This window comes from Podarcis raffonei, chromosome 8 (assembly GCF_027172205.1).
Source record: "Podarcis raffonei isolate rPodRaf1 chromosome 8, rPodRaf1.pri, whole genome shotgun sequence".
NCBI classification, from domain to species: domain Eukaryota; kingdom Metazoa; phylum Chordata; class Lepidosauria; order Squamata; family Lacertidae; genus Podarcis; species Podarcis raffonei.
This window is the reverse complement of record NC_070609.1, coordinates 38599534-38624983: the sequence shown is the minus strand read 5'-3', so window position 1 is coordinate 38624983 and position 25450 is coordinate 38599534. Positions and strand designations below refer to the sequence as shown.

Sequence of the window (25450 nt, the reverse complement as noted above, 5' to 3'; positions counted from 1 at the left end):
GCACTGTGGTCAAGATGGGGTGAGAGGAAGCACTTTGCTTCTGCAGGGCCTGTAGCAAGAGCTACAATGCCACAAAGGTGTGGCAGTATCATAAGCTAGTGGAGCAGGATGATGGGAAAGTTGATTTGCCTACAAGCAAAGGCTACCGTGGGTGAAAGCTCTGTGTCTGTCAACTTGGACCAGAAGTGGCATCACAGCAACAGGAATCACCTTGGTGGTGTACTCTGTCTTCTGACGGGTGTAGTTGACAAACTTGGCGAAGACGATCTGGCTGCTGCCCAGCATGGCGCAGAAGGAGAGGGCTTTCTCTGGCCGGGCTGGGGTGGCTTTCAGGATCAAGTCGTACTGGAAGGAGCCCAGCTCATTGCTGTAGAGGGACAGGCGCCCAGTAACTTCTCCAGGCCTCATTGGTTGGAACTCAAACACAAGCACCCCCTGAGAAAAGAGGGGAGGGGGCAGAACAAGCAACCGGTCAAGAAGTGGAGGGGGATTTGACAGTCACTGACTGACTGGCTCCACCCAACTCCCTTTCTCTGCAAGAATGATTGTTCAGCATCCATGGCCAACACTGGGCAGCAGCAGAGAAGGGAGAGCATGTGGAAGAGCAGAAGGGGCAAATTCTGGCAAGTTCAAGAGCAGGGTTGGGACGGAGGCGCCACAGCCAGTGGGTCAACCTGGAGACAGTTGAGCAGCAGGCAAGTTGATGAGGGTGGCAGGCTGGGAGGGCAGCATGGAAGGCAGGCAAGGAACAGGCAAGAGAATAGGCAGGCATAGAGAGTTAGTATGGCATAGTGGTTAAAAGTGTCAGACTAGGACCTGGGAGAGAGCAGGTCTCCCCACTTGGCCATGAAACTCACTGAGTGGCCTTGGGCCACTCACAGTCTCTCAGTCTAACCTACCTCAAATAGTTATTGTGGGGATTAAATGAGGGGGAGAACCCTAGGCTCCTTGGAGGGTAAGGTGATAATGAGAAATCACATCTCAAGAGGCCAAAATATTCCCATTTTCAGTTGGGCTGGTTCACTTTTTGTTCTACAGAACAGTATGGACTGTTGAACAATCCTAGTTAATCCCTCTTGACAATCTAGCCAGTGACAGCCAGACCAATGCCAAGGGTCCTGGCTGCCTGATGACTCTGGGAGGGGCAGGGGACAGGAGGGCGTTCCACACCTTGGAGGTGTTGGAAGCAGCAGCAGCAGTGACATTTCCCTTCCTGTGAGGAGCTTGTTTTCACCTGACAGTAACTCGGGAATTGCCTCCCCTTCCTTATCATGCTGCTTTCAAAATGTGAAAAGAAAGTCAACCAGTCCTTCCTGCAGGCAGAATGCACACATGGGGAAGGAGGGAGTATCTCCACAGGAGAACGCCAGAGGGAAGGTGAAAGGGTTTTTTAGAGGCCTGCCATAAGGAGACAGTGGGAGGAAAAAGAGGGTGTGTGAGGGAGCAGGAGAGAAATGGAAAAAGAGAAAGAAATCCTGGATTCCTCAGTGAAGAAGGACGTATGAGGGTGAGAGATTTGTGCCAGCTTCCTTCAGCAACTTAAGGGCAGGACTAAAGTTATCCCAGGGATTGTGTCAGGTCTGAGCCAGGCTCCAGGCCAGACTGCAGGAGGTGGGAAATCTAGATTTACTATTATAATTATATTATATTATTATATTTACATACAAAGTGGAACCAAAACATTTTAGGGAAAGGAAACAATCACCCAGGTGTAGTTCTGCTGACTGCTGAATGACAGCAGAGCCGTCTTGCCCATTGCTGGCTGAGGCAGTTGCAAGACCAGGCTCTTGGCCACTTCAAAGGCAAATTCCTACCTCCGACTGAGCCGGGACAATGAACTGGGGGGGAATGTTGATGTCTGGCACTTTGCAGTCAGTGTTGAAGGTCACTGGGACATGGAGAGGGTTTTCAACCTTCACAGAAGATGAGGTGCTTTGCCGCACAGGGGTCATCAGCTCAATGGTGCCAAGTGGGCCACATGGGATGACCTTAAAAGTCACCAAATAGAACAGGAACTCCTGAGTCGTTTCATTGCGGAAGGTCACCTGCAAAGGTAAGGAAGTGTCAGGGTCAGGAGCTGCCATGGTGGTGACTCCATTGCAGGATGGAAATCCATTCAGGTCAGCTTTATCCCACCCACCTTTTGCCAAAACACTGCGCTAAACTGAGCACCCTTGCTTTTTCCAGAAGCACTGAGCATTCAGACTGCCTAGTGCAGGGCAACTGAACTAGTGTTGCAGCTCAGCATCACTGAAACTATGATGAATTGCAGTTCTTGCCAGCAGTGGCTGGGCTGCTCTCAGAAAAGGAGAAATGCAAAATGGTCAGGTGACTGGAAAGGATGGCAATGAATTCTCAGCCCACACAAGACAGCAGATGTAGAGCCTGAGGGGAAATGATTCCAAAGCATTTGATATCGGAAACTTTTTCCTTTTCAGCTGTGCACCAGGGATAACCAATGTGGTACCCTCTAGAGTTTTTGGACCACAACACTCATCAGCCCTAGACAGCAAAGCCAGCAGTCAGAGATACTGGAAGCTACAGCTGTTTGGCACTATTTGGGAGGAAGGGCAGGGTATAAATGTAATAAATAAAACAATAAATGGTCCACAACACCTGGGGGCACCATGTGAGCTGCCCTTCACCCATTTGATACAAAATGCCTAAAAAAACCCTGCAGAACAGCCTCTTGTATGGAAATCCCTGCAGCCCAGAAAGGGGCTGATGGTGGTTTTAGCTGCATCCCCAAATGCTCTGCTGAGCAGGCTGTCCTTAAATCTCCACTGATGTGGTCCCTATGAATGGGAGGGATCCTTCTACTTCAGGCGCCCTCAGAAGGGGAAAGGGGATGGTGTTCGGGTGGGGTATTTACCTTGGCACTGTACATGCCTTCCCTGTAAGAGAAGAAGGTGAGCTTGTGGTCCTTCTTGGCAGCAGTAGGCACATCCACATAGTCCAGGGTCTTCAGTGTGGTGGTCAATTCCAGCCTTTCGGGCTTCAGCATATCCACTGTCACACGGAATCTGTCAGAGGAAGGACAGTCACCACATTCACCCTCTAAATGCTCCACAGGGACTAGATGTGGAATGTTGGCTGTGGCTGTGCAGACAAAGAGAGGCCACTTTCTCCCCAGCTTTATCCACTGAAGAAAAACACCCACAAGCAAATAACTGTCTTCTGTATAATTTGCAGCTTTTCAACTTTTATTCAAGCAAGTTAAAAAATAAATAGCTTAGCCTCTTCAACTGGGTCATGGGCAGGGCCAGGTATGCAGACATTTAGCAGGAAATCATATTTATTCCAATGATATGAAAAGTTTCACTTGCTTGTTCTACAGATTCAACTGGTGTTAAAGGCACAGGGCAGCCATTACTACTACTACTACTACTACTACTACTACTACTACTACTACTACTGAAATTTGTATTCTGCCCTATACCCAAGATTCTTGGCCGATTCCATAGCATCCTAAGTCTTTAGTTTGGGTTTTCTTGGCAGAGAAATATAATATGGACTTGCTGGAGCAGTATTCAAAGGTGGGATTTGATTGATGTGACCACAGAAAGTGACAGAGAAGGAAAAGATGAAAGGAGGCTGAAGGTCCATTTGAGGGCAAGGTGTTGACTTCCAACTTGGAGAAGCACTGGAGAAACACCCCCCCCCCACACACACTGCAATTGTGAAAGGAATATATTCATTTTGCTCCTGTGGCCCATCACAAGCAGTATAGTCTTGATGAGGGCTCACCAACCTGACTCAAAAGAGTCACATTTCATTGCACAGCTGGACCATCACTCTCACCCATTTCATGGTCCTTCAATATATTTCTGCTTAGATATATCATCATCAGGCATGAAACTGGTGTGGTTAGGGGGTAGGAAGAGTCTGAGCAACATTTGGGGGTGCTCAGAACCACCTCTATGGAAACAATGTTCATTTTATGTGGACCTCAAAGTGTCTAAGGTTAAGAAAGGCAACTGCTGGGAGCTCTGGGATGTATTGCAGTTTCCTCACACAAAATAGAAGGAAGACAGGTGGAGACTCACTCAGAGCTATACTGTTGCCCTGGACTTAGGAGGAGGAGGATATAACAAAGTGAACATTATTGTGCCACACAGTGCAATCAAACTGCAAGACCTAGACCACAGACTAGCCTATCTGCTGCATCCTTCACCGGTGCTGCCCAGGTTTTTGAGGTATGCCTGGCTGTAGTTCCTTCCTTCCTTCCTTCCTTCCTTCCTTCCTTCCTTCCTTCCTTCCTTCCCACTTCATGCTGTAGGAATAAGTCATAGTCTGCATGGAGCTCACCACTGGTCATTGCAGAAGTCTCAAGGCTTTCCTTGGACTGCAACCAAAGCTCACCCAACAGAGTACAACTCTCAGCCGCTGGAACTGCAGAGAGAGCCTGGGGAAAACTCAGCCTGGGAGGGCTGAGAAAGGCAAGAGGTCTGAAGGATTCAGAGACCATGGCCTGTAACAGGTTACTGACAATGGATGCCAAGGCACACATTGAACTGTAGAATCCTGCTTGGCACTGGATGGAACAGACGCTGCCAGTCCCAACCCTATGACACACACACACCCCGTCCCATTTACCTTTGTGGCTTGTTTAGCCAATTGGAGATGGGGAGAAGTTCTGTGTAGAATGTTTTGCATGGAACTTCTCTTATGATGTTCCCAGCAGACTTTGGAGGCTCTGCGGTGCCTTGTAGGAGGTACAGCAGCCCCGTCCCATCCGGGAGGGGGAAGAAGATGGACCCCTAACAGGCAACAGGAGAAATGAGAACCTCAAGATACAGACATGACATGACCAGATTTCCCCTGTGAAATGTGGCTGCTTTGAAAGATACTAGGAAAAGAAGATGGTCCTCAGGTCACCTGGCATTTGCAACAGAAAAACAAAACAGCTGCCTTCTCCTGGAAATGCCACTCTCTGGAGTAAGCCCACCATGTTCAATGCAACATAGCAGAGCATCAAATGAAGCTGCAGAGGTGCTTCTACAGCTAAAATACTTTTAGCTCACCTAAAGTAATGAACTGAAGTTAGTCAGATCCATTAACTTCAATGGGTTCATTGAGTATGACTAGCATTGGATCCAACTCTTAGTTTTTGTGTTCTTTTAGTTTAATGTTATTTTATCTTTTTCTATTTGATTTTTTTTAAAATTGTAATCCTTGCCTATGAAACTCACTGGGTGACCTTAGGCCAGTCACTGCCTCTCAGCCTGACCCACTTCAAAGGGCTGTTGTGAGGATTAAATGAGGAAAGAGAGAACCAAGTATGCTACCTTGAGCTCCTTGGAGAAATAATGTGTGATATAAATGCAATAAATAAAATATTTCTTTTTAATAATTATTTTAAAACAATTGGCTGATAAAGGTACATGGAAACTTTTGGCTGCCAATAGCAAGTCTCCATAGAGAGAAGCCCGCAAATCTAGTCGAATTCCCTAGCAATTCTGATCTGAGACCCAAAATATCCTCTCTGCCCCCCGCCCCCAGCATCTTTGCCCTTTGTTGTGAAATACCTGGTCTTTCTTGTTGTCTGAATTCATGGCAAGAGGTTTATAGGTGACTTCATATGGCTTGTTTTGCTGGTGGGCTTCTACCCTAATGAACTCTGGACCCTTCCATTGCTCCCCTTCAATGATTGGCCGCAGGGTCCATGCCTGGTTGGTCTTGTTGGATAACATAATGGTCTGTGTGTGCTTTGCCCGCACCTGACATGTGAAATTCACCACCTGAAGAGTGAAAGGAGGGGACAGAGAGTGTCATAGTTTTTTCCTATATGGTCAACACACTTGAATTCTGAACATGTTCCGGGTGGTTTTAGCACATCCAAAACCAGGCTGTCCAAGCCTCCTTTTCTTCAGAGCTGTTTCAGTACTGGTTTCCTGCATTTCACCTTGCTAAATAATTTCCCTTCACAAAGAAGAAAAAGCTCTCCAGGGCAGTTGACTGAAGATGGGAATTACACTGGGGAAGCAAGAGTTCCAGTGCACCGTCTCAAAGAAAAAATAAATGGGTAGGACTGGAGGTGGTGGGGTTGTTGCCAGTCCTTCATAGTCTGGAGTCACTTAACCTTGGGCCCTCAGATGTTCCTGGACTCTATGTCCAATCAGCTGTAGTCAGTAGAGCCAGAAGTCGAAAGATGATGTGAGTTGTAGTCCAACAGCATCTAGAGGGCACCCAGTTGGGGAAGGCTGGCTTAGAGCTCAAGAGCCTACAAAGCACATCTTCCCCCAAGCACAAAAACATTTGCAACTGGTATTTTATCACTGGGGGACATTTTGAAAACATTTGAGTTTCTACATCTGTATTACTCCTTATTTGGTAATTCAGGGATAGCAACAACATGGTATCCTCCAAATACTGCTACAATTTCCATTACCCCTGGCCACCAGCTATGCCCTCCAGATGTTTTGGGACTACAACTCCCATCACCCCTAGCTAACAGGACCAGTGGTCAGGGATGATGGGAATTGTATTCCCAAAACATCTGGAGGACCAAGTTTACCTATGCCTACTGAAGCTAAAAGGTCTCTGTAGGTTGTATACAGTTTCCCCAAATAAAAAGTATATGTTGCAGGTTATTATGGCAAGGGTGGAAATACCTACATCTGACCTTTATTTTTTAATAAACAGAAAAGAACAACTAAAAGGAGAGTGCTGGGACATGGCCAAATGGGGGGAGGGGGATGGAAGGATAACTGTATTTCAGTTTTGCATGGTAGTTCAGGGAGTGCAAATCTCAGAGGTTTCACATCCAAGCCTGATCCAAACACATTAATCCTCTGCCCAAATATGCAAATACAGCTTCAGAGAGTGTTCCACAGGCTAGTCACATGTGAGACCTGCCATCCCACAAAAACAGTCCTGTTGAGGAGGTTTTGTACCTCTTTGACCTGGGGGACTCCCACACAGCATCCGGTGAGCATGAGCTTGAGTGGTTCTCTGCCTTGGATGTGACACTGGAGGTTCTCATAGCAGATGTCCTGGCTCTGCTCACAGGGGTGGAAAGTCACTTCAAAGAAGACGTCTGTTCCTGGGGAAATGTAGCCTTCCACTGGCCTAATGGAGAAGTCTGGCTTGAAGCGCTTGGCGTCCCATTTAAATCTTTTCACAAAAAGAAAAAGAAGCATTTCAGCAGAAAGGTGGAGGACAACCCAGAAAGCCCCTTTGCTCTCGTTTCCTCCATGCTTCCTTTCCTTGTGCCTTCATTTCAAAAGGCACATTTGTAAGAGAAAGACAGGAGGCCGACCTGGGAGGCTGAAGACCAAACCCACTGGCTGCAGATTGCTGATCTCTAGTGCTGAGGGTTGCTGCCATGCAGGGAATTAGAGGTATTGTAATAGATACAATCTATTAGAGATGCCTCCATTGGGGTTGGGAAAACACACATTTTGGATTAGCCCTTCTGAAGATGGTTGGTGCTCCATGGTAGAGCTACAGAGAGGAATTACTGAAAAGGAGTTGATGCAGCCACAACCCCCTAGTGACAAAGACAATGGGAGGTGATGGGGGAAGGATAACAGGATTGGAAGGAGAGTCAAGTGAGTGGCATTGCCCTAACAGAATCCTGGGTTACTCAAAAACGTGCTAAAGTTTTTACCAGCTGAAGCTGGCCCAGTGAACATGGATTTACTGTCCTGTTTCCTCTCTGTTTTGTTTTGCCTTTGACACCTCTGGAACAAGTGAATGGCCACTTAAGCCAGGACCTGAAGGGAGGAAGACCAGCCTTGTGGAGCATAAAGGATGGTGGAGTGGGGTGGGGAGGGAAACTCAGCCAGAAAGACTTTCTCTGTTTACCCCACACCGATGTCTCCTGTGTTCTGCATCATGATGCGGCGGGAAGCTTGGCTCCGTAGCACCACTGCTCCAAAAGGGACATGATCCTGGTCTAGACTGACTTCGATGCCCTGGCTGCAGCCTTGCACCACAAAGAGGGAGCGCAGGATCCCGTGGCACTCAAGCAGGACCTCCTCTTTGAACGGCAGGATGCGGCTCTTTGGGGCAAAAGTCAACTCCACATGGCATGTGCCTTCTTTGGGCTTCAGGGTTATTTCATTGCATGGAGTCATGGAAAGAACCTGTCAAAGAGAGATGGGACTGAACACTCCCTGGACCAGACATTGCCCCAGATAACTCCAAGGGGCTGCTTTTCTCCAGCAAGTCTGGTAGGTTTGTTGCCATGTTTTTCCTCTGGCAGAACAGCTGCATAACAGGCAAATGTATGGCTTTTGCACTATGAATACGTAATTAGTGAAGGACAAGCTCTTCCTGGATTGATTTAGAATGGACCTACCTCAAACAAATTAAACTTGAGTCCCATTCTGAGGTAACACCCTCTCATGTTCCTGATAAACAGGCCTGGAACCCCCACCTCAAGGCTTCACTTTTTTCCAAACTCACTTGCAAAATGTTGCAATTTGGAGGACATAACCTTATTCCCAGTGCAAAGATTCATGGGAGATGTAGTTCCATGGCTCTTGGTGCCCTAGTAGACCCATCAGGATCCATGGATACTACATACTTCACAGAACACTAGGATGTCTTTTCAACAACTGTTAATTGTCTGTGCTTTTCTGTAATTCATTTCCCTCTAACCTCCCTGCACTTCCTCCATATGTCAAACATATACTGTACCTGTAACTCAGGATAACAGTTCACGCATCTGATGAAGTGGACTGTAGTTCACCTCAGCTTAAGCCATAATTAATGTGTCAGCCTTGAAGATTACACAATACTCTTTGTTCTTTTCACTGCAACAATCTAGCATGGCTACCCCTCTGGAACTAGGAAAAGTAGCTCCCATGGATCCTGATGATGCTAATAAGGACATCTTTGGGAACTAAAGCTCCCAGGGGCCCTTATGCCTAGGATACTGCTATAGCTATATCCAAAGTCTAAAGGACCAATGAAATCTTCCTGATGCAAACATAGCTATTTGGTGATCTTAGATTGGAGGCAGTTGTGTCAAGGAGGGTCAACACTGGGCTCAACTTCAGAGGGGAGATGGATTCTATCTAAAATGGGTATGAATTTTCAGAACTGTGAAATGTGATATCCAAACAAACATCTCAATTATAAACTTTGACACCCTTACTAGGTAGGACAGACAGTGCTTCGTATTTCTCCTTATGGAGTTGTTAAAGGTCCTGCCAGATAAATGGGTAGCGATTCAGTTGCCCCAGTAGAGACCAGGTCTGCCTGGTCTGCTAGCCAACCATTTTTAGAAATAACCAAACCACTCATATTTCTCATTTTCCTTGCTTTCCACCAGCATATGGTACTGCTTGAACATGAAGGTTCCATTTAGATCACAAGGCTAATAGAACCAGCCATAATTTCACAGGAGTACAGTTGAAGAAAAAAATAAGTTATAACATTAGTCTGCATAAAATATACCTGAAGTTGTTCAAACCCAGTTCAAAGTGCCCAAACTGGAGCAGAATCCAAGTTTTGCCAGAGTTCTCCCCTCCTAAGGTAACCAACTACAAAAGCCATCCAGGCTTCCCATGTGTTATCAAAAGGAGAGGAAAGCCAGAAAATACATTATGTTTGGGAGGGCCCTCTTTGGTGAGAGTTTGTCTGGTTTAGCTTTGGCAGTGTTCCAGAAGCCAAATTTGACTGGTAAGACATTTTTGGTTAATGATTCTGCTATGCAATAGCATTTCTTTCTTCACTCAAAACAGAGTCAGGTGAACAATATCCAAGTCTTAACTTTTCTGAGCTAATAATGGATTGTAGCCTTACTTATTAATCTGAATTCTTTCTCAGCAATTTCGCATATGCAATCCTACGGGGGGGGGGAGGGTTTAAACCACTGAAATTAGAAATGCTTCACAATATTAAGAACACAATCCCTTATGTTAGAATGACCGGAGGTGCAGGGGGTCCCATGGCAGGAGAGGGGGGGGGACCCTTACCTTCTGTTCCTGCAGCTCTGATGCAGAGTACATGAAATTAAGGTTGAAGGTGACAAAAGTGACACTGCGGTTCACTATCGTCACCATCTTCTTCACACTGTGCCCTGGAGGGACAGCTCCAAATTTCAGCACTTTGTTGTGAGGTTCTGTAACCTCTATCTGTGGGCAAAGAAAACACACAGTGGGGAGAACTGAAATGGAACAGGGAAAAGAGGTAAGAAAATGGCACAGGCTAGTGTGATGAAGGGTCCATATAACAATGAGACGTGAGGACAAAATGACACCAGGAGAGTGCATGAAAGGCTCAAGGATGAGGAAACAACATTGTCTTTTAGGAAAAAAACAGCAGGTGAGCAATTATGCTGAAAGCAGAAAAAACTCAAAGTTTTTGTGCCTTCGTGATGTCTAGATTGCCCTGAAGAAGCTGCTGATGCTCCTTTCAGATGCCTCAGTCCCCCTGTCTCCTTCCAAGATCTCCAGATTTCCTTCAGTGATGGAAAGTCAAACTCCTCACCATTTCCCTCTGGCCTAGCGTGTCACCAAGCAGAGGTGGAGAACGTACTGGGCAACAGCTCCTGCAGTCCTTGAGCACTGGTCCTGCTGGCTGCTGGAAGTTGGGGCACAGATGATCCCCATCCCTGTCGTGAACATCTATCCTCCTTCCAGTGTGAGCTTCGGATATCCCTGACTGCGATGCAATGTTGTTTCAGAAGTGCCTACTTCAACAACCTCATATTCAGCCCAGGGAGGGGACTTTCAAGAGTTCTAACCATGTTGCTTTGCTCCTACCCTGTCTGCAACCAATTTCCTGTCACTGTAGGTTCTGCCCCACTCTGCACACCTCAGTTAATGACCATGTCACTGCTAACTCTTCTATCTCGATGTAAAAATTGAGAAGCAGCCTCTGCTTGTTTGGAGGATCTTTTCCTTGCTTTCAACTTAGATTTGACTGTAGAAACCCAACAAATGCAAGGCTGAAGGAAGCCAATTCAATAAAGATAAATAAGATGCAGCTCCTAGAAAAACATCCCACTTGTCTAAAGAGTAACATATTTGAGCTGCATCTTATAAGAGGCACAAAAGCTGAAGTCTTAATTTGGCCTCTCTGGCTGTGGAGCCCAGAGGTCCAGGACACTCACTCAGTCTCACCTTCATCTCAATGCCCTTCCCGAAGACCTCAATATTACGCTGCAAGACCCCATTGATTTCAAAGGTGATGACCTCATGGTAGGAAATGGCCTCTCGGGGATAGAAGGTGATTGGAATCTCTGCCTTTCCTCCAGCACCCAGCACTTCAGCATGGAAACCCACCTCGAGGTAAGCTGTGTTGGTGAACAAGCATTCCAGGCTACGAAGAGGCAGAAAAGACTATCATCAACCTTACAGAGTGGTGGTCATTCTCTCCAGCCACAAAGCCTGCCTGAGCCCCTACTAGGTTCTAGACTTAGGTGGCACTGATACCACATTTTGAAACAGAAAGATTCTTTCTCCAAAAAGGTGCCTCTGACTCTGAAAGATGAGCAGCTTTCCAACAGTTTGACTTGTGGACCTCAAATATGACTGAAAAAAATGATTTTTGGAATAAATATCAAGGAGTGCCAGGTTATAACTCTTTTCCTGTTTTGTAAGAGTTCTATATGTTGCTCAGAAGAAATTTATATTTAAGGTTTAGGTTAATCTTTATGTATACAATGTGACAATTTATACTTTTTACAGCACATTTTAATTGATTTACATGTTATTGATATGTTCTATGCTGATCTGCCTACCCAGTTAACTTTTTACTTAATCATTTACTTATTTATTAACCTGCCTCATCATTTTATTTAATTATTTAACTTGGGGTTATAATTATTTGTATACTGTATTATTTGCTTTCTGGTTATAATATCTGTATCACTGACAGCTAAAAGTAGCAGGGTTGCCAATATAGATGGTAAAACTACCGTATTTTTTGCCCTATAGGATGCACTTTTTCCCCTCCAAAAATGAAGGGGAAATGTGTGTGCGTCCTATGGGGCGAATGCAGGCTTTCGCTGAAGCCTGGAGAGCGAGAGGGGTCGGTGTGCACCGACCCCTCTCGCTCTCCAGGCTTCGCGCAGCTCTCTGCAAGCCGTGGGAGCCCGGCGCCGGGCTCCCACGGCTTGCGGAGAGTTGCCTGTTCTGGGGGCTGGGGTCGGGGGAAGCTCGGGCTTCCCCCGCCCCAGCCCCACGCCTGGGGGGGGAATAATTGTTTTTCCCTTTATTTTCCCCCAAAAAACTAGGTGCGCCTTATGGGACGGTGTGTCCTATAGGGCGAAAAATACGGTAATTAATTCTGTATCAACTGCCCTGTGTCATGCCGCCTATTTAATCCATGCCACTTATTTGGAATTATTAAGCTACATTTTCAAAAAGCAAATGTGTGTGACAGGGGTTGAACTTCACTGCTCTCTGTTTTACCCTCTCACAGCCTCCACAATCTCCCTCTCTCTCTCCATACAGTGATCAGCTCTAATGTCTGTTCCAACTCTCTGTGCTTCTGCTATGTGCATTTTTTCTTGGGCTAATAGCTGCTCTCAGTGGAGAGATGCACAGTGCTTTGGGCTTTTGACAAACCAACGCTGTCGCCTCCACTGACAATGTTGAGGCAAGGCACTAGAACACAAGGGGCCCCTCCCAGGGCAGAGTTGGAGCAGGCAAAGAGAGAGAAGACATGATTAAAAGTGTTGTGTCACACATTCATCCCTTCCTAACTGCTAATGTGCCTGTGCAAATGGGGCATCACACATTTGTCAGGTACCACATCAGGGGTGAGGTTTATACTTTCCAAAATTGCCTTCTGCCTTCAACAAGTGAGGCAGAAAATGGAGGTTGGGACCGCTAATGATACCAGCTAGCTCATCCGAAAAAGCCCATCTAAGCAGCTGGAGATCTTCTAATTGCAACCCCAACAGATGCTGCAGATTGAAAGGTTGGTAGGGCTGTGATGCCTCTTAAGGAGAGTCCGCTGATCTAGGTAGCGTATTGATTTGCCCTTTGCTGATGGGGCTATATAAATTCCCAAGGCAGACATGGGACTTTGCCTGAGCAATGGTTAATTTGACCTTCCCTGCCTGTGATTCTTGGTTCTGATTCTCCCACCTTTTGCCCTCCACCCTGCTAGCTCTTTGCTCTGCCTATAGCCCAACATCACACCATTGCTGGTGCTGTGCACCTGAATTTACCTCCTGCACATCTGGCATGGTGCTCTGTGTCTGCGAGGCACATCATTGGTCCAGCTTACCTTGCATCCTTGGCATCCTTATTCGTGACAGTCAGGATTCGTTTGGAAATGGTCATTCCACCTTGGTAGATGAAGCAGCTTCCAAACTCCACTTTGGTGAGGGAGAAATGGATGCTGGGATTCACAGCTGAGCCTTCCAGCAAACAAGTAAATGTTGGTCCATGGCTGATCTGTGAGCACAGAGAGAGGCTGCCTGAGAACTGGTCAGATTAGTTGTCAGACTAATATATACTTGGCTAATTTTATTTTTAAGACAATATCTGATTGTGCTGGGAGTTCTAAGCTTTATTTTTTTATATCCTTGGTGTAAATATTAAGTGGGTGATTTGAAACCTTCTCGTCAGACATCAGAAGAAACCCACCACCACCGACCCTGGGTCTTCCTTACCTGCAGCTTCAGCTCCACATCTTTTAAGGTGCATGGCTTCAGCGGGTGGAAGGACAGCAGGACCTCTGTCCGATCCCCTGCTTCTACTACTTCGTTATTTGGAGAGATGGCAAAATATTGCTGCACTGCTTTGGCAAGGTCAAGTTCCCATGAGAAGTTGAAGTTGAATTTGCCAGTATTCAGAATATAGAAATGGCACTGAGCATAATCACTGACTTGCATCTGTCCAGAGCAAAGAGAAGATGCAGCATTAATACTGTTGCAGAACCGCTGCTTGTTATAGGCTTGTCTTCCTTTGAGCTAGTGGTGCCACCCACAAAGTGGTGCTACCCACCCCTAGATTGGATAGTCACTCCAGAAGGATACCATGGTCGATGGTATCAAAAGCTGCTGAGAGGTCAAGAATAATTAACAGGGACATGTTTCCCTTGTGTCTCTCTGGATAGAGGTCATCATACAGGGCATCCAAAGTAGTTTCTGTGCCAAAATCGGGCCTAAACCCCGATTGAAATGGATCCAGAAAATCAGTTTTTTCCAAAAGTGCCTGAATCTGGTCTGCAACTACTCGCTCCAGAACCTTGCTCAGGAAAGGGAGATTAGCAACTGGCCGTTAGTTAGTTAGGTTTCCCGAATCCAGGGAAGGTTTCTTAAGGAATGGTTTTACCACTACCTCCATCAAACAGGCAGGGATCACCCCCTCTCATAAAGAGGCACTGATCACCTCCCTGGTCCAGCCAACTGTTCTCTCCCTGTTGGTTTTTATCAGCCAAGAGGAGCAAGGATCTAGAGTGCAAGTGGTTGCCCTGACCAATCTGAGCACCTTGTCCACATCCTCAAACCTTACCAACTGAAACTCATCCAACACAACAGGACTAGACAGTGCTCTGGACACCCCATGAGATTCATCTGCTATAACAGCAGAGTCACGGTCTTGGTAGATCCAAGTGGTTTTATCCTCAAAATGCTTTGCAAACACATCACAGTGGGCTACCATTGGTTCTCCCACCTCCTTTGGGCCAGCCTGTAAAAAGCCCTGTACAACCTGGAAAAGCTCTGCAGGAGGACATAATGAGGATGCAATTGAGGCAGCAAAGTATGCTTTCTTTGCTGCCTTCGCGACCACTAGTTAGGCTTGATAATGAGCCCTTACCAGTGTTCGGTTGCATTCATTCAGATCTTTCCTCCACTTGCATTCAAGCCGTCTCCCAGCTTGTTTCCTTGCCCTAAGCTCTGGAGTATACCAGGGGGCCAAACAGGCTCCATGAAGTGGGAGAGGGGACTCAGGGGTGATCGTGTCAGTAACCCAAGCCCTTCAGGTGTTAAGAGTCCAATGGCACCCGTGCCCCACCTCTGCACTAGGATCTAAGCTCCACTGAGCTCAGTTTGATTTTTTTCTCAAGTTGCATGCATAATAGGAGCCTCCTGAAGTGGGAGAGAGAAGGGAATTTGTCACCACCTGGAGTGTTGCCAAAGAGGATCAGAATACATTTCTGCAAGTTGTAGGGTCTCAGTTTGTGACCCTACCTTTCCTACAAATGAATCCACAATGTTGATGCTTAGGGACCGGCCTAGCCAATCTGCTTGGAAATGTTTCCATCAACACAGCTTGCTGTTAAAGACACTGTTTCTCAAGCCATCACTATGGAAAATTCTGCAAATTGTTGATGCTTGTTGGAGTCAAGTAGCGATAAGATCATCCTGGGCTCTCACCTCTTGAAAGCTGATCCGGTGTGGCTGGTCAGGGTCCAGCTCAGTAAGCAAACCACTACTTTCCTGACACTTCACAGACACATTCATGGTGTGGCCAGTGGCTTTGATGTTCAAACAGAGGGGCTGGCTCTTTCTTTTGACATCACAGATCAAGTTGAAGTTTACCTCGCCCTCCAGGTTAGGCATGAATAAGATGCTAATAGGAAGCCTGGTGAGAAAACACCACACATTTGGTTGGGGTTGGTTGCACTGAGAAAACTAGTCACAAGGATAACTGCATCCTGTAGGAGGCTGAGCCCTTTCAGCACTGAGGGCTTTTCAAGACCAGTTAACCCCTCATAAACCTGCGGAAAATTGCATGCTTTGTGCTAAGCCTGTAGCCAAAATCCTTCCCTGCAATGCAGAATGTGAAGTTGCAGGGGAGAAAGGGGCCAAAGAACAAGTGCTTTACAGATGATGCCATGGGACCAGAAACACAAGAATCTTACGAAGGGAATGTCTGGCTCGCTCCCAATCAACAGGGACAGCCTGAGTACCAAGAATGTGCCATTCAAGGCACTTGTTATCTAGCTCCACATCCTCCTTTACCTGGAACGAGGTGGGATTGAGCCTTCCATGGGCTGCAGTTTTAGACAGCTGATTCGCCCCTCTGAAAAACGAGAGCCTTCTCTGAAGGAAAAATTGTAGGTCTCATTCTCATTGTTGATAATGTCGATGCTCTCACGAGCCTCGTGTCCTTAGGGAGAGAGGAATAGCAGCAGATTGCTAGGGTTTGAGTCAGTTTGCTAGAGAGAACTCACCGCCTTCCCAATTATATTTACTCAGAATCTTTACTGCCTAAGAGTAAAATGTATTTTCCCCCAATAAAAACTTACACAAAATGAAACACATTTATCCTTTAAAACTCACATGTCTCTGAATTTTGCAATTCAACTATAATATATAAACTATATTATATTCAACTATAATATATCAACAAAAATGTATATATTAAAGGGAAAGACCATTTGGTTCTTACCTTGCAAAGTTGATTTCTTTGTGCACCAAAATACTAAAGAATTTTTATGAATATTTGTTTTAAGATTAAATTGCAGAATATGATTAGATTGCACCATACATTTATACAAATTGTGTGAAATATGGCAAATAGATATTCAGACTGGGAAAATAAGAAACTGAAATGGACAGATTCCCCCCGCTGCCTCCCATGTCTATCCTTACCAATAAGGAGCGAGCGGAAGTTCAGGTGGGATCTCTCCAGAGACACAGCAGGATCCGTGGTGTGGCCAACCAAGAGGAATGGGACAGAAAGGTTGTGTTCAGGGATTAAGAAAGTCCAAAAGGATTCTGTGGTGTCCAGATGTTGAGGGATGAATTCAAATATGACCTACAGGTAAAAAGGCAACTGGAAACCTCTGGCACAGCCCTGCTCTTGCTAGTGGCAGTTTTCTACCTCCTTCCCCCTGCCTTTTACTACAATGCTTTCAAAAGTATTTCCACACACCATCACTAAGGACTTCCCCAGTTTTGCAGCCAGCATCTTCCTTCTCTACTAGGAGGCATTGACTAAAAATATTATTAAAACCCCAGGTTTTCCAATAGTCAATAGCTAACATAGCTCCATTGAGGAACTCTCTTTCTCAGCACTCTCAAGGAACAGCACAGGCCTGCTTCACTTTATAAGCAGTTGCTTTGTCCCTGTTTCCACAGTTATGTAGGTCAATAAAGGTTCTTGCTGTTATCGCTGTGTCTTGCTTCATGGAAACCCACCTACACCAGATATATTCTTCCCTTTCCATTTCTTGCTCTTAGTGTGGGTCTTGCTGGCAAAATTGTCATACCCATGTTTCCATAGGCTTTTTAAAACAGGGCCTCTTTCACTCTTCAGGTCAAGGGCAGTGTGCACTGTAGTAGTTGCTGCCTGCTTAACTTGTAATTTTGCTGTCTGAAGCAACATTTATATATTCTGTCACTTTTGTTTCCTATAATAAACCAAGCTTTCTTTATTCCTTGGGTGAGAAGTTATTGTGGACATGAGGTTAAGGGTTAACACATAACAAGCACATGTCATAACTCCAGCAAAAGATCCTAAACCTATCTTTAGTGTGTGTGTGAATACACATGAGTGCTAGACATGCATGTGGGTTCAAAACACATACTGTTACCAGAATAGATGTGCTTCTGTGTCGGCTTGCTGGAATAAGAACTACCAGAAGTGGCACATGGAAAAGGTACATGTATATGACACATCCATATATGTCTCGCCCTTTGTTTGTCTGAATTCCACACTTGCAAGAGGAACAGGCAACCAGGAGCGGCCACAACCTTGTCAAGGAAGACTCAGAGGCAAGAAATGGTGGCCCTAACTTGGCATTCCCTCTGCCAACTCACCTCCACTTTTTTCTCTGGCCGGAGCTGGCCTCGCTCCGTAAAGCAGATGAAGGCAGCATAATCTTTGTTCTCCTGCTGCTCACAGACCCACTGGAAAGAGTAGGTGGCATTGGTGGGGTTCATGATGGCAAAGCTCCTACCCAAGACATGGAAGAAGTGACATCGGAGACATGTTAGGCTGTCAGCTAATGGGGGGGGGGAAAGTCTAGTTGATTGTTCATCTGTCTTTTAAGAAACCAGTTCAGTAACAAATTGCATTTATGCACTTTTGCATAGCACCAAAGGTCTAGTGCAAGGATATGTGCTTGGTTTTTGTTTTTTTGTGGTGAAGTACAACACAATTTATTTCTTAAAGCTATCACTCATTTTAGAGAGAAAGACTATTTTTAACATTTGATTTTCTTTCCCTTTACAGTAACAAGCCTATCACAAAGCCACATAAAAAATAAGCAAGTGTGCCTTCATTTTCAGAGTGCTACTGATTAAAAGTCAGCCCCCACCAGTGAATCAAATAAACTTTAGTTGATTAGTTGACTGATCACATCAATAAAAGCTTGAAGCCTGGATGCAAATAAAAGTGCCTGATTCACTAATTCAGCATGTGGGTCACTGTCAGCCAAAACTCAAGTTATTGGGTGAAGTTATGAAATTCACAAGCTTGAATCCCTGCCTCCTGACTTTTATCAGATAAGTGACATGCTTTATATGAAGAAAAACAATGGTAAAGGTTCCCAGAAGCCAAAGCATAAACAATAACAAGACCGATTTATTACATCAATAAAGATACAGCAAAACAGCCCAAATAATATTAATCAGAAGAGGGAACACCAGTTGAATAATCCATTTTGACAAATCTTTTTCAATTGCATCTATTTCCTCAACGGTCCTTGGAGGCAGTGATAACATCCAGCTACTGAGGATATATCCTTATTCCTCTTGTGCTTTTCTGCTGATAAACATTCTTTTTTTCTATGTAGGTGCTTTTGCACTGATGCAAAACTTTCAGATGTTAGCAAATGCTTCCAAGGTAGCTGCTTCAGACCCTTTCCAGAGTCATGACTGGCGCTGGTGTGCCACGCAGGAAGGAGAAATAGCAAAAACGCAGCCGTGGAATAAACTGCTGCACCAGCAGCCCCACCATCCTGGGCATGCAACACTGCCAAAGGCAAAGCAGCTCTCTCGGCTGAAAGCCCAAGCCCAAGGGATGTTCCCAGTCACTGCTTAGAACACCTATGAGTGTTTGAATGAAGCAGTCAATGCAAAGAACTGACTGGATACTCACCGGGTGTTCCTGACATACACTCCTATAGAGGTAAATTCAATCACTTTGGTGTTGGCATCCAGGCTCATCCCACCAGGCCCTCGCAAGTCTTGGTTGCGTCTGTGCGCAGTGATGTAATTGGAATCTTCCAGCTCAAAATGACAGTAGGGCAGGAGGCTCTTTGCCTTCACAGCCACAACTGGGCCTTCCTCATCAGGCTTCAGGTTAGAAATACTGAAAGGAAAAAAGGCCCAGGTTGACAGGGAATATGAAAATTAATTTCTGGGACTCCCTACCCCACACATGGCATGTGATCCATCTTTTCCCCACAAGGAAACTCTCTTGCTATTTTTCTGCCTCTTTGGCAGTGATCACCACCCTTTCTGGACTAACAAATCCCCATTTTACTCAGTTTCTCACCAAGCATTATGCGGTCAATGCACATTTGCATCTGCTGGCATTCCAAGGCATGAGCAAAAGCTTCACCCGCATTTTGTCCCACTGAGCAGATATATACATACTATTCAGATAAGTTCAGCATTTGACTGGTGTAGGCCTCCACTGCATAAGGCTCAACTACTTGTGGCACTGTCAGGGAGAGTCAAAACTCTGTTGTTGGAGGCCTTTCCCCCCTATTTATGGGAACACTTGAGCCGCCACCATCCCAAGTCCATCAAAAGGGGGCAATGAAGTAAGAGGAACCTGTGTTGCTGCCTCTGCACTGCTCCTTCTCCCCTGGATTCAGAGAGACAGTGTTGATGCCAGAAAAATAGTGATTATAATTTCTGTGCAATTTTACAGAGCAAAGTTCGGAGCCTTCTAAACCTAGGTAATAGCCATTTTGTTAGGAAGTCACAGACCATGCTGCCTGCCTCCCACCGAACACCACAGCAGCTGTGTAAGGAAGCACTCAAGGTGAGAGCAAGATGTAACAACATCTGCAGTGTCGGGAAGATTTGCTCTCTCAGGACTTGTGGATGGCATTTGTGGGAAGTCTCCTTACCTGCAGAGTAGGCGGCCCTCAAACTCTCCCACTTCCTGAGGACAGAATTTCACCTGGAGGGTCTGGGAGCTCTTAGGAAGGATGGTACCACAGTTGGGCTCCATGAAGAAGGGGGCTCCAGTGGCTGCTGGGGACACGTAGGAAGAAAGGCTGTCCACCATACTCTCAAAATGACTGAACCATCGGCTGGACCCGGTCTTGATGGAAGCCACAGATGGAACTTCAGCTGAGTTGAAGGAAGAATTTGCTGAGACAACTGCTTCTCCTCAATGCATTATTCAAAGCAGCATTTTGTGACCTTCCATTTATTTTCCACATCTGGACGTTATGGTTGTTATGAACTCATCTACCAGGGCAAACATCTCTGGGACTTGGCGTGCAAGTTTGCCCTGGCCAGTGTCCTTCATGCTCCAGAGAATGTTATGGGGAAGAGGTGATGGCAACAGCAAGCACTTGAGACATAGAGCAAAAATGCCATGTTTAGGGTTGGCCTGGAAGCTGCAGCTTGGACAGAAGCAGTGAAATGGCATAACTGAGTGGAGTTGTCGACTGTGAGCAAGAAGCACCACTTTTAAAAGAACTGTGCTGCCTGCGTGTTTGCTTCTGGGCCAAGTCCTTAGCAAGCTTGGCCTAGGTTATGTGGAGGAAAGCCTTCTTGCAGATAGACTTGTCTCTCTGCTTAGATATTCAAATGAAGTTGCATTGCAGCTGCTGAGATCCATATTGTGATAGCTGGGGAGGGGTGGTGTGCTGCTTTTCTGTTGTGATGCTGTTGTAAAAATTGTCTTGCTTAATCTGGATGCATTTATTGCATTTTAATGTTGTAGTGAAGTTAGGAAAGACTTTACTACAAATGTGCTGGGTTTTTTTTAATAGAAAATGTATTTATATGCTTGTGAACTGCCAAAGAAATGTTTTAAATAAGCATACAGACAAGCTAAAAGTTCCCCATTAACTCTCTAGAAAGCATCCCTTGGCAAGTAACTCCCTTCTGGCTGATGCAGCTACTGTTGTACCTGTTGCAACCTGCCCTGAATGTCCCAGGCAAATATATGAACAGTCTTGAAAGATCCAAAAAGATGAGAGGAAAGGGCCAACGGGCAGGGGTGTGTGATGTTCCACAAGCTAGAAGGGAAGGATCTGAGGATGTTCTCAAGGCACCTGAGAAGTGGTGGAGAGCCTGAGAAGCCCACTAAGGCTTACCTGTTGCACCTTCTGGGCTGGCTGCCAAAGCCTCAGTAGCAAAGTTGACTGCCCTCCCGGTCTCCTCCATGACCACATTCCAGGTGTATTCTAGCTGCACGTTCCCTGTATTAGACAGCTCCACACTGGTAGAACAAGAGGGCAGAGAGAAAAGGAGGAAATTGGGAGGTCTGGCTCAGAACAAAGGAAATAGAGGAGTCACTGTGCTCTGGTCACATATACTCAATCCTCTTCATCACTAAGTTTGGGGAAAACAAGGTGGCCTGAAGCATGAATCAGTCATGGGAATGCAGGTATATGTGTCCAGCACACTGTAAGGTAGGGGAAGCTGGACTCCACAAAAGGGGGGGTCCACAAAAATAGAAGGCAGCCTCTGAACAAGATTCTGCATATTTGTTACTCACTCGTACACCCTTGTCTGGAACAGCAAAGTGTCCTTGAAGTTCACTGTCTCCACTTCCATTTTGTATTGTGCGTAGTCCACAGTGGCACTCACCCAGAGCTCCAGTTCTCGGCCACTGTCTTCCACAGTCGTGTGAGCAGGTTCTGGATCTGTCTCAGTCACCTACACCAACAGCAGAACAATAGGAAGCAGCCACAATAGGAAGCAACCACAAGGTGGCTCGTTTCCAACCTTAAGAACTTAAGAACAGCTCTTCAGGATCAGGTCAGTTGCACATCTAACCCCGCATCCTGTTCTCACAGTGGTCAATAGGAAGCCTGCAAGCAGGAACCAAGTGCCACAACACTCTCTTCCTCCTGTGGTTTCCAGTAACTGGTATTTAGGGGCATTACTACCGCCGGCAAGTGGATGGAGGCACAAGGAGAGGCCACTTTGCCAGTGAGATTCAGCAAAGGAAACACTGCGATGGGTGTCCCCATTAGAAGCGATGAGTGTGAAAAGGATAAATATGAGTAAAAATTGGGTTACATATGAAAAATTAATACAAAAGGAAGGAAGTAAATAGAAAATGAAACCTTATGAAGAAGTTAAAGTAAATAAATTAGGACAACGTCACAGGTCAGGTAATAAGGAAGTAACTCATTCCAAGTAATATGTAAATCCCAAAAGGACAGGCTTCATTTTCACCACCCATTAGATCTGGGAAGAAAATAGCATTTGTTTCCTTTGACATCTCCAGATGAGAGTGTGGCTCCTGAACCCAGAGCCCAACAAGTGCCAGGTGAGGTTCATATCTGGCAAGGCAGCAAGCAGAAGAATAAAACAGCAGAGAAACCTCCTGAACAGCAAAAGGCTACAACAGGTCATGTGACAAATCCTGAGCTGTACAACATGTGCAACATACAGCAACCCCCCTGTTTCAATTTGTCTTGGACCTAGAATCCTCATTCCCTTGATACAGAATTCAGCCTTGTTCAATTCAGCTCCATCAGTGCCTGCATGAGACCTCTCTGAGCACCTCTTCGCTCCCTTGTTTCTTACCTTCTTCTTAGTTGGGCGTGTTGTCGTGATACTTTTTGAGATGTCCACCCATTTGACAGTGTGAAGGCGATCGTCCCAATCAGGCACTTGGTCAGCTGGCAACTGAAAGGCAATCTTGGTCACCTTGCACTTGATGGCCTGTTCTTTCAGTGTGACGGGGAGGCTAGATTTCAAGGTTACTGTGATGTTTTTGGTGCACCCGCTGTGGAGGTGGCCAACCTAGGGGAGGGGTGTGGAGAACCAGAGAGTCAGATGTTGGCAAGATAACCAAGGAGAAATAGCAGGATCATAAAAGACCTGCATTGATCACTGGACAGCCCTGAAAGTAAACTGAGTGCACGCTGATGGTGACCTGTACTTTTCTCCTTAGGGATTAATTCAGCACTGGTGAAAAGCACAATGGCAACTTCAGGCTGCAGCCTCCCCTGTATGATCTTCAACATACTGAAACATATTTTCATTCCAGTTGGGACTACATGTGGCAATTCCACACTAAACAATTGTGGAAGCCTGCCCCCACCTTTGGTAACAATGGAGCCTGCAAGAGATAAGTGGGGTGCAAAGCCTTGGGCCTTTGGGAGCTTTGGCAGCAAAGGAGAATTGAGGACAGGGGTGCCTCCACCTACCTGTGGGGAGAAGTGAAGTGGACCCGAAGTCGGCCATTCAAATCTCATCACATCTGACTTGCTGTGGTTGGTTATGGTACATGATGCCTGATAGGACCTGCCAATGTGACAGTCCCCAAACTGGACGCAATCTATTCGGGGAGCTGTGGGGAAAGAGGCCAGGTATTCTGAACAAGGGCAGCTTTTGTTGCCTCCCAGTGATAAAGACATTGTCACAAGGCGTAGCTTCTTACTTCCCACTTGCCTTCTTGATCCTTGAAGCCCCTTTGCCCATTAGCTCAATTCAAATGCCACACTCAACCATGGTATGCACTGAACGTTAAGAACCCACATCATGGTTTGAATGTCCATATGCATAGCTGCCAAACTACGGTTTGGAGCTGCTTGCCTGCTTTTGTTTTCCATCTGCTTAGAACTCAGGTTTCTAAGTTCACAAGTTTGCTTCCATCTCCTCAGTGCATCACCAACCTTTCAAAGTGATCTGCTGGGGGAGAAGGGGCTCAGGATCTGGCCCACCATGGGATACTACTAAAAAAAAGCTGCCTATGTTTTGTTTTTTAACAATGTAGTAATACGTATGAAGAAGTATTGCTGCAAATAGATATAAATCTACTTTCTTTATCTTAGGAAATATAGAAATCAACTTCTGCAGCAAAGGTGTCGATGAATTTAAAATTGTGTCTTATACTACAAAATATAATATTTAGAATTTATTGGACTCTAATGTTTGTATAGAAAGGGACTATCTATGACAACCTGTTGTAGATGTAATAATGCTTCTTTGAAAAGTATGTTTATGCGATGTCCAATGCTTATGAAATTTTGGAAGAAAGTGCTAGAGTGTATAAATATTACTTTGGGGGGAAAGCTAGTATTGTCAGAGGATGGTATTATTTTAATATCTACCTACTATATTTGACAACTGGTTAGCATAAATGGATTATTTTCACCTTCACTACGGCTAAAAGACTGATATTGATCCACTGGAACCCAGTGGCGGAGCTTCATGCTCTGGCACTGGGGGGCGGACAGCAGGCAGGGGCGTGGTATGCCGCCTGTGGGGACGTGGCGCCCAGCACGGGCGGGGGGGGGGCAGCTGCGATGGCACCCCACCGGGATCACCCTGCCGGGGGTGGTGCGCTTGCCCCGCACTCCTCTTCCTCCGCCACTGCTGGAATCATAAATCTATGCCCCCCTTTAAACAATGGATAGAATATATGACAACTCTTGCAAAATACAAACAAATAGCTTATAGACATAGACTGTTTATGGATCACTATTATGACATTTGGAAGCCATTTATAAAAAATATAGTAGATTATAAATCGTGTATGTATTAGAATATTAATTTCATTTATATGCCTTTGTATTAGATAAGTATGTATGTCATTATAGTGAGTTTTCCCCCTTTTTATGCACCATTTGTTTCATTTTTCTTGTTTTCCACTTTATTTTGTTTAATTGAAATATTTTCAATAAAAAAATGAATAATATTATAGCCTTCATATCACGAATGTTTACCACATTAGTTGGGTCTACTTATGCATCAGATGTGAATACAGTTCCTAGTTTTTATTCTGTACTAGAATTATATTCTTGAGACATAAAAAAAATAAAGTTGGCCTCGAGAGCTGTCCATGCAAGAAGAATTATTGTTTGTCTTATTATCCCAGCATAGAATCTTTAAGTTCTGGGTAAGATTTTGCTCTGAGGAAATCCATTGCATCAATTAACTGTTAGTCTGTGATCAGCTAGGTATGGCCAGCACATTTTGGGAGGATCCCTAAACAAGGCAACATTTGCCACACATTTGATTGATAATTTGTTTTGTTAAAATGGTTTAATAAATAAATATATATATATATAAATTTGTCACACGTTGCCAGCAGTCCAACTCCCAGTTCACTGAAGCACCTCCCCTTTCTCTCACCCTCGGCTGTGTTCTCTTCCAGATGTCTTTCAGAATCAGTCTCCGTAATCAAGCTGTGGACGTTGTCCAGCACGACATCATCCTGGTAGCCCTCGCCCACCATTTGGATGCTGGTCTCCTCGTACTGATTATCCACAATAGAGAGGTGGATCAGTCCTTCAATGCGCTGGGCCAAGGTGGGTTGGAAAACCACATCAAACTCAGCGGACTCCCCATTGTGCAGGATAAGAGAGGCCGTGTGAGGTTTCCTGACTATGAAAGGACAAAGGAAATAGGAGACCAAAATATCAGAATTCCTCC

General features: G+C 45.5%; 1 protein-coding gene across 1 annotated transcript in view; it reads right to left on the bottom strand.

The window, feature by feature from the left end:
* The window catches only part of HYDIN (HYDIN axonemal central pair apparatus protein), a 138761-nt gene that overhangs the window by 2521 nt on the left and 110790 nt on the right, over positions 1-25450 (bottom strand). Inside the window, exons 64-85 of the mRNA XM_053399391.1 lie at positions 25151-25402; positions 23221-23363; positions 22595-22813; positions 21555-21715; positions 21151-21275; positions 19948-20173; positions 18966-19178; positions 17684-17819; positions 16514-16679; positions 15881-16028; positions 15293-15500; positions 13583-13804; positions 13195-13364; positions 11079-11277; positions 9930-10088; positions 7810-8090; positions 6897-7116; positions 5529-5741; positions 4597-4760; positions 2873-3023; positions 1815-2045; positions 211-435 (exon numbers count right to left, since the gene is read on the bottom strand). Of these exons, the coding sequence (XP_053255366.1) occupies positions 211-435; positions 1815-2045; positions 2873-3023; positions 4597-4760; positions 5529-5741; positions 6897-7116; positions 7810-8090; positions 9930-10088; positions 11079-11277; positions 13195-13364; positions 13583-13804; positions 15293-15500; positions 15881-16028; positions 16514-16679; positions 17684-17819; positions 18966-19178; positions 19948-20173; positions 21151-21275; positions 21555-21715; positions 22595-22813; positions 23221-23363; positions 25151-25402 (4232 nt within the window). The remainder of the gene's footprint in view (positions 1-210; positions 436-1814; positions 2046-2872; positions 3024-4596; positions 4761-5528; positions 5742-6896; positions 7117-7809; positions 8091-9929; positions 10089-11078; positions 11278-13194; positions 13365-13582; positions 13805-15292; positions 15501-15880; positions 16029-16513; positions 16680-17683; positions 17820-18965; positions 19179-19947; positions 20174-21150; positions 21276-21554; positions 21716-22594; positions 22814-23220; positions 23364-25150; positions 25403-25450) is intronic.